Source organism: Tamandua tetradactyla, chromosome 1 (genome assembly GCF_023851605.1).
Source record: "Tamandua tetradactyla isolate mTamTet1 chromosome 1, mTamTet1.pri, whole genome shotgun sequence".
Lineage (NCBI taxonomy): Eukaryota > Metazoa > Chordata > Mammalia > Pilosa > Myrmecophagidae > Tamandua > Tamandua tetradactyla.
Genome location: NC_135327.1, coordinates 163,698,803 through 163,708,150, shown reverse-complemented (window position 1 = coordinate 163,708,150; position 9,348 = coordinate 163,698,803). Strand labels below are relative to the sequence as shown.

Sequence of the window (9,348 nt, the reverse complement as noted above, 5' to 3'; positions counted from 1 at the left end):
CTATTTGAGTATCATACTGACCTAACCAAATTTCTTTCACTGCTGCTCTTAGACTTCAAATGAAAGCAACTAAAAGAAATTCACATTTCTTTCACTGCTGCTCTATGGTACCACCTCTGTCATAAATTGTATCCATATCTACAAGAATTTCTATCTGGCCTCTGCTTCATTCCACTGGCCTATTTTTCAGTACTTGGTAAGTTCCAGACTGTCTTAATTACTATAGTTTTCTAATAAGTTTTTAGATCAGGTCAATTAAATATTCTTAACCTTATTATTCAAGATTTCTTGGTTATCCTTGGCCCTTTGCATTTCCATATATATTTTTTAGGATCAGCCTGTCTAGCTCAACAAGGGGGAAAAAACAACACTGTTAGGATTTTGATGGGAATTGCTTTAAATCTTCAGATCATTGAAGGGTTGCTGGCATATTTATGATATTAAATCTTCCAATGCATAAAAGTAGTATATTTCTCCATTTACTAAAGCCTTATTTAATTTTTCTTAATCATGTATCTTATTCTTTCACAAGAGGACTTACACATTTTTGATAGATTTAATTCTATATATTTGATCTTTTCAATTCTATTTTAAGATTTCATTTTCTTTTTGTTGATGGTACATAGAAATAACATTAGATTGAACTTGCATCCAGGACACTGATCTAATTATAAGTGAGTAAATTCACTTATTAATTTTAGCCATTTAACTCTGAATACCACTTAATCCTATTGTACATTAATAATGGTTATTTATTTTTTTCTTTCAAATCTTTAAACATTCCATTTATATTTATTGCCTTCATGCCTTATCACTCTGACTAGGAATTACAGTGCAATGTGAATAGAAAGTATTTTAGTCGTGTTGTATCAATGTGAAAACTTTCATACTTCATCATTACATGTGACATTTGGTGACATTTTCTTGTAGATATCACTTATCAGATTAATGAAGTTACTTTATGTTCCAACTTCACTAAAAGTGTCTTTTTTCTGACTGAATGTTGAATTTTACAAATATTTTATCAGCATCTAAATGCACATGATCATACTTTTCCTCTTCTTTGACTAATATGGTGAATCATATTGACTGATTTTTGAATGTTTAATCAAAGTTGAATTCCTAGAAGAAGGCTGGTTTAGAATATATCCCTAAATATATATGCTTGTATGTGTTTGTGCCTAGATTCATTTTTGTAATATTTTAAGATTTTTATATCTATATTCAAAAGTAAAATTGTCTTCAATTTTTTTATTGGCTACAGAGCTGTATCAATGTTTTGTTTATCTTCCTAAATTAATCTGGGAAGAGTTCTCTTTTTTACTTTTCTCTGGAATAGTTTATGTGGATTGGCATTATTTTCTTCTTAATGAAGAAATGAATTTAAATGTTTGATTGAATTCACCAGTGAAGCTATTTGACCCTTAAATTGTCTTTGTGTAAAGCTTCTTAACTGTAGATTTAATTTCTTTAATTTTACAGTACTAAAGTTCTCTTTTATTTCTGTCTACTTTGTATTTCTAGGATATCAGCTAAATTTCAAGTTGACTATCTTAAATTTGTTCATAATGTCCTATTACAATATGTGTAATGCTTTACAATATGTACTTATGTTCTCTTTTCATTTATGATATCTTTTTGTGTTTCTTCTCTGTTTCTTCTTGATTTGGGGTTTTAAATTTTATTAGTCTCCTAAAAGAACCAACTTCTAATTTTGCTGATCATTGTTATTGCACAAATATTTTCTGTTGTACTAATTTCCACTATTTGAGGGGATAATTTTGATCTTCTTTTGAGATTGATTTTCCAAATTTTTTTTATTTTATCAAAGTTACAAATTTTCCTCTAACTTCTGCTTTAGCTGTTTCCCTCAAGTCTTCATGTGCCATCATTCATTATCAACCAGTTTAAATTATTTTTAAAATTTTATTGTAATTTCTTTTTTGATCCAAGGGTTTTTTTTAAGTATATTTTCCGTTCTAAAACCACATAATTTTCTGGTCAAATTTTTGTTAAGATTTCTCATTTAGTTGAATTGTATATATAAATAACATTTATTGTCAGTTGAGACTTGTTTTATGGGTTAAAATTGTTGTGTGACTGCTTAAAATGTATATACAGTATAGTCTTCATTTTGGGGATATAATTATATTATATTGATCACTGCTTTATTTTCACCCTGAATATTTTTTATCTATTTTATAAATCTATCCTACTAGTTTTTCTCTATTTCTCCTTGTAGATCTATAAATTTTTGCTTTATATAATTTGAGGACATTTCATAGGTTGCATACAAATTCAGAATTATGCACACAAATTTGTTTTCTTGGAGAAATAACTCATGATTTTAAAATATCCCATATTGTCTTAAAGTTTACTTTGGCTGCTATTAATATAACAATATCAGCTTTCCTTTAGGAAAATATTCTCAAGGTCTTTCTTTATTGATGCTTTTGTTTTCAAGCTTTCTATTTCCTTTATTTTATATGTTTCGCTCATAAACTGCATATTTTCTACATCTAGTCTTTACTACATCTAGTAAAATAATAAAACATTATTTTAATTGTACCATTTAGTTCATTTATATTTAACAACTAATAGAATAGAGTTTAAATCAATCTTCTAATTAAATACACTTAGTCCTGCCTTTCCTATACCTTCTTCTCTCCTTTCTAAACTTGTTTTGGATTGATTACTTTCTACTATTCCATTTGTTCTTTTGTTTGGTAGTTACACATTCTTTCTTACTCACAGTTTTTATCCTAGAAATTACTTAGCATGTATGTTTCAGTTATTAAAGCTAATTAGTAATCTTACCCTCTTTCCAGATAATACAAGAACTTATTATTTTTTAATTATACTTAATCATTTTCTAATTTATATGTTGCTGTCACATGCATACTTCTTTAAATAACTTAAACCTCACAAATATTTTTAATATTGATCAAAAGTATTTATTTGTTATTGGATAATATTTATCACTTTGAGTAATTTTCATTCCTTTTTGCATCCCAACCTTTAACCTAGAATATTTTATAAATAGATAAAATATTAATACATTCATTAGTCTAGAATATTTTAATACTTATTTCTGCCACACTGACATATTTTAGTATTTCCTTTAGAACTGGTCTGACAAAGTCTTTTAGCCTCTGATGTCAAATGATCTTTACAACGATCCTTGATAAATGTATTCCTGGTTATAAAATTGTAGATTAGAATTTGTTTTCTTTCAGCAAAATGAAGATATTCTCCCTTTGTCTTCTTGTTTCATTTCTGTTGTTGTTGTTGCTGAGGAAGGATACCTTTCATGGAAGTCCCCAGCAGCCCTCTTTTCTGTTCCCAAGATCCAGAGTTGATTCTGAAGCCCAAACTTAATTTTCAAGAGAGACCTCAAAACTAAAATCTGACTAGTCTTTCCAGTAAGAAGTAAATTCTGCAGTGTGGAATAAATGTAAGAAATTAGCTTTTCAGAAGGCAAAGAAATATCTGCCGTGGTTTTATGCTATCATGTGACTATGCTACATTTTAGCTCTCTGTTACTCGATTGAACATCACTTATACAGGTTCCAGTCCTTTGGTATTACAACAATTCTTAAAAAAACAGTTTTGTAAATGTCTCTTTGCATATATGTATAAGAATTTCTCTATAAGGTATAATATATAGACCTAGAGATAGAATGGTTAAAGAATAAGGTATGTATTTTAAATTATCTCATATATGGCAAAATTGTTTTTCAATGTAGTTGTATTAATTTACATTTCTACCAGCAGTATATAAAGATTTCCATTTTTCCACATCTTCTCTTACATTTGATACTAATCAAATTTTATTCTTATATCTAGATATACCTCAACAAATTCACTTTTTAGTTGCATACTATTATCTGTAGCCTCTTTTTAAATTTCCTGTTTCTTACATTTTACTGAGAATGTGAAGTAGATGGGTTCTGATATTTACTCCTGTTTCCCTGTGTAATTTTTTAAGGTATGGTTTACCTTTGACCCTTGAGTACAGTGGTTCCTTGTTTTATGTTCAAGAATTCTAAGCTTAACATTGGATTTCTTCTGTTTACTCTCTCTTAAAAGAACACCATCCAGACTTGGTGTTTGTCATATCATGTAGTCAGTGGCTTTCCCTTTATTTCCCTCAGCGACTAGCTACTATTAAAATTGTCCTCTTATTTTTGAAGTCACTAATTAAATATTTGGTGTGTATCTGGTATAATCTTCCTGAGGGTATAATTTCCAAGGGAATATGTGTCCTGTGTGGCTGTAAAACAATCCTACATGTTTAGAAGTAATGTGTAGTATGTTCCTTGTCTAGAACAACTTCATAAAAGCACTGCCTACAGGGATCTTCTTGTCTCCAAACCTTTCTGTTACCAGCTTCCATCCCAAGGTGACATATACCATCATGTGTTCTCACCTGCAATGTTGGAATACCAGGAACTGAGGTCCCAGAATGTACACAGAAAAAGTGCTTGCTGCATAAGGTTGCTTTTGTAGTCGTTTGGGCAATGCCAGATTGAATTGGCTTCCAGTGAGACTATAAAAGTATAGAAGGGCAAAGGGCCTAAACTTCTGAGTCTCTTCAAACAGTAGTTCAAGGTGTGCACACAGGGCAAGAAAGGCATTCTGTTCTCCATCACAGACCTTTGGCTGCTCAGCTCAGGCTTAGGGACTGCAAGAATGGGGCTTTCTTGAGCAGCACAATATCTTGATGGGATGTGGCAACAGAGGCCATGCTACCCTACTGGAAAGGGAAGCCCCTGGCAGGTACAGGACACAAGTAGTGTCCTTGGCAGGTGTCTGGGAAAACAGAGATCTGGCATCCATTGAAGTCACACTTGATTGTGAGCCCATAGCAGACACTCCCAGAAATGCCAACGGGTACTTCAGAGAAGACTGCAAGCTTAAAGAAGCAGATCTCATTACAGCAAAGGCATTTGAAGTTACAACCATCAGTATGATTCCATTTGTCTCCATAGGGTGGTAAGACTGGAGAAAACTCAATGACGAAATAAAGAAAGCACAATTTCTAGACTTCACTGATCAGGAGGCTTAATTAAAAAAAATTGCATTACTATTGGAAGAGAGCTCTCCTTCAACTCATCTTGAGAAGTGTGTGCAGTGACAAAATGAGCTTAGCCATGTAAAGAAAAAAAAACTGTGATATTAATACACAAAAATACAGACCCCTCAAAAAATACATGATTATGCTCAAGGATGTTGTGTCTGGACTGTAGGGAATGCAAGGGAGAGTGTGCAGTGAATTACCTGAACTGGACAATTCACAGGCTCATTAAGAGAGTGGCCTGTATTGGATAGGGGCGCTTGAAGTGGGTTCCAACCAATTTGTGGGTGGAGTCTCTGAGCAAAGACTTCTCATTATCATTTTTAAATTTATCCTCTTCCTTTGTTATTAGCATCCACTCCCAGCTGCTGAAGAAGCAGGGAAGGCAGGGTTTCTGAGGTATGCTTTTTAAATTATACATATATAGCAAAATTGATATTGATTCAGCACTCAGCAGAATAGAAACATTAACCCAGGACAAGATTGAAGAGTACAGAATTTATTTTTCCTGTGGCTCAAAGTTTAGGCCAAAAGAGTAAGGATATAATTTTTTAAAGATGGAAAGAAAAGCTAAGGGAACCTCAGACAGACCAATAGTAATTAAATAGCATGACTGAAATAATTATGCTTTTTATGGGAATAATCAAATCATCTTAGGAGGAGGAATACACAGCCAAACATTTCCCTACATCCAGTTCTGATAGCAAAATTACAAGCAAAGCATAAATAAATCCTAGACAGGAAAGTGGCAATGTCAAAAATGAGCTGGAGAAAATTTGCATCCAGAGAGAGGTGGTTTCTTGCCTGAGGCCTTTATGGGATCAGGCACCTGTTCCCTGCCTTGAAATTGCTGTAGAGATTCTGAATCAGCATTCAAGAAGATATTTTGGAGTAGAAGGATGATGTTCATCCAACTCACTGTCTTCTGTCTATGTGTTTGAGTCCTTGAAGGCAATTGTGCAGAGCAGCTTAATTATTGCAGTGCAGGAAGAGTGGATGAAGGTCAAAAGGCTGTCACCGTGGGCACGAGTCTCACTGCCGGGGCATTCTGCTTTCGTCTTCAGTAGGGATCAATGCTGTGGTATTTTTGCTCCTAATTTAAGCTTAATTATTTATTTTGGTACCTACCCATCATGTGGGACTTTATCAACAATCTGACATTCTGGCTCACTGCCTTGCTAGCTGTATTTTACTGTGTTAAGGTCTTTACTTTCACCCACCCCATCTTCCTCTGCCTCCGGTGGAGAATTGTGAGATTTTTTCCCCCTGATTCTAGCTGGGTTGGTTCCTGCTTTCTTGTGTGAAAATCATCCCTTCAACTATTAGAAATGACATCTGGTTTCAGATAATCATCATGGGGAATTCCCTCAGAATCAGCCCCGTGACTGATAGACTTAAGACATTTCTCCAGTTTTTGTCATGGCCCAGAAAATGATTTGTACTGGTTGTTCCTTTGCTGCTGTTCCTGGCCTCCAAAATCTTGCTCATGGTCTCACTGTCCTGATACTTGGAGCAGATGCAGCGCCCCAACACTGGCCACTACTCCAGCATGAAACCTCATTCCACTGCCATCTTCTTCACCTCTTAATTTCTGACCCTACTGGTTTCCTTCTTGGGCATCCTACTTGATAAAGGGTCCTGGGCCTGGGCCTATAAGCCATCATCTGCAGTTCCTATCATTCCACTCCACTGATGCTAAGCAACCCTGCACTGAGAAAGGTTCTAAAGATAACGCACCAGGGCTTAGAGGCTACTTCAGGCACAGGGTACTACAAGACCCCTGAGCGAAAGGGAATTTGCATTGACAATATGAATACCAACAACCAGCATTGCTTTTAACAATCCCCCATGTGATAATTACATATCATGAATACAAGCCTCTTTCTGTTTCATTCCCACAGCCATCTATCACTAAATAGCCAACCCTTTATTCTGCACCACTCTTTTCCTTTCCCCTCCAAAGACAAATGGATTGGTCCTGATTATCTTCTTAGTCCTTCCCACCTCTCAAATTTCACCTCTACCACATTTTATACAAGACAGCCAAAATCATGGTGTGCACACATTATTTTAATTTTATACCTCTCAAGACTGCCAATTACATCTTATATTAATATAAATCCCTTCCATTTGAGGATTTATTGTGCAGATCTTGGGTGCTCCCTTGTCAAGCTCTCGATTCACTTTCCTAATGTGAGTCAGAAAATGGTCTCGGCATCTCTCTCTCTCTGAAGCTTCTAGACCTTTATCCAATAATATGAACTTAGTTGTCTGCTACTCTTCCATTCTCTGTCCCTTCATTCCTTTAAACTCAACTCAGTGCTTAGCTCTTCTTTCATTTCCATTTGTTCCCAAAATAGCAGGCTGTATACCCAATCTAGGTTTTTTCTTTAATACCTCTCCAAATATTGCAGTTTAATTGTGTCAACTGAACATGGCTTTCATTGACTGGATTCTTCCATCTTTCTTGCACCACAAAATGGAATGAACATTCTAGCAGGATTCCCAGATCAAGGCTTAGCTGGTTTTCTGCTAAATAAAGCCCAGATGTTAGCTGGGAACCTCACTTACTTCAAAACTTCTGAGGTCCATTGGCTTAAGTTTTCTATATTATTCTATTCTATACTCTGTGACTATCCAAATAGGAATGAATATAGGAACCACAGAGCAATGTATTAAAAATCACCTATAAGACTTTCCCATTCATTGTAAGTTCTTTTCAGCCTCCCTAATCCTAGTGGTTTCTATCATGCCTTTCTGCCTTTGTAGGGTCTAGTCTTACCTTATCCCTATGGCAACTCACTCCTCATTTCTTTTCTCTCCTCCTCTGACCACAAGCAACAAACAAAATCTTCCTATGATTCTTGAAGAGCAGGGTCTTGGTACAAATAAAATCCCCAGAGTTCAAAGCCTGAGCACCCATCTATCTCAAGCCCTTATCCGCATATTTTTCCTAAAAACAGTTTTATATTTTAAGGCACTCTGGAGCCAGGGGAAGGATACATATTTTTTTCACCTTTCATACATATTGGACATGTCTGGTGAACTGAAGTTCTGGCCCTGCCATTATAAGACTGAGACACCTCCTAAGAGAAAAACATTGTAAAGGGAGAAGTATGCAGGCATCTCAAGAATTACAGAGAAAGAAAGGCTTAGTCTCTGAAAGGCAATGGAAATTCTGATCTTGTCTTGTGTCTATCATTCTGATTTGTCTTCCAATCCGCTCACTCTTTGAAACTGAGATTGTGAAGTATAAGTAAAAACTGAAAGACCACATTTTTCAAAGGCTTTTTGCCATTTGGTAAGTCTTGCCAGCATGCTTTGGAACCTCTCTACTACTGTTGCAAAGAAATGGGGGTGAAACATTCTTACCCACTTCACAGAAGCATCTATGCAGCCTTGGGATCTCCAACCTCCAGTGGATCAACTTTAGTGGAAGGTGGGATGGAACTAGGTGGACACACAAATGTCTGGGAACAGCCAAGGAGGAACTGAGCAGAAAAAGAAAGGAAAAGAAAAGGTAGATATCAATATTGTTTTAGTTGACTAAAGACCAGGCACTCCCATGGAAACTCCCATGAATGTCTAGGTGGCTGGTTGGGAGACTGGTGGCAACGGCTTGGGATCACGCTCCAGTAGGTGAAACAAAACCCAGTGAAATATGGATTATTGGTAACAATCATTTGTATCCACATCCAGATGAGATTGTGCATGTTCTAAAATCTCAGATATCAGGTAGAAATACAAACTGTCTTCCTCATCTGTATATAAATATAGAACAAGGGACAGAAAAGAAAAGAAATTCTCTTCGATGGTCACCAATCCTGAAGCTACTAAATATTCTCAATAGTTTCACTGTCCCATTCTTAGTAATGTGCAAAGGAAAATTTATCCAGGATATACATGAGGTGGGGATGTCATAGGAAGGTGAAGGGATCCAGAAATGCAAAGAAAATAAAATAGAAACAGAAATATTAATTATCCTTAACATTTGTGGCAACTCATAGTGTACAGAGAACCTGTACACACATTTTCCTCATTTCAGATATAAAGGATAGGTCAAGACCATCCTATCCAATTTGGATTAAAACAGATCTAAGAAGGTCAAGAGATTTACATCAATTCACACTGCTAGTTAATGACAGACCTAACAGGAAAGAGCAAGGGGAGAAAACCAAGAGATAAATCTGAAAGGAACAAAGTATCTTAACTTGGAAAAAGATGACTAATACTTTACAGGGAGATGCTTTAGATAGAATAACAGATTTTGG

At 35.2% G+C, this 9,348-nt stretch overlaps 1 protein-coding gene across 1 annotated transcript; it reads left to right on the top strand.

Moving 5' to 3' along the window:
• Positions 1–5,976: 5,976 nt before the first annotated feature.
• Positions 5,977–6,665, top strand: TAS2R16 (taste 2 receptor member 16). Its single transcript, XM_077158724.1, is given in 4 exon segments — positions 5,977–6,002; positions 6,004–6,098; positions 6,101–6,339; positions 6,342–6,665. Coding segments are annotated over 4 exon segments (684 nt in total).
• Positions 6,666–9,348: the final 2,683 nt, after the last annotated feature.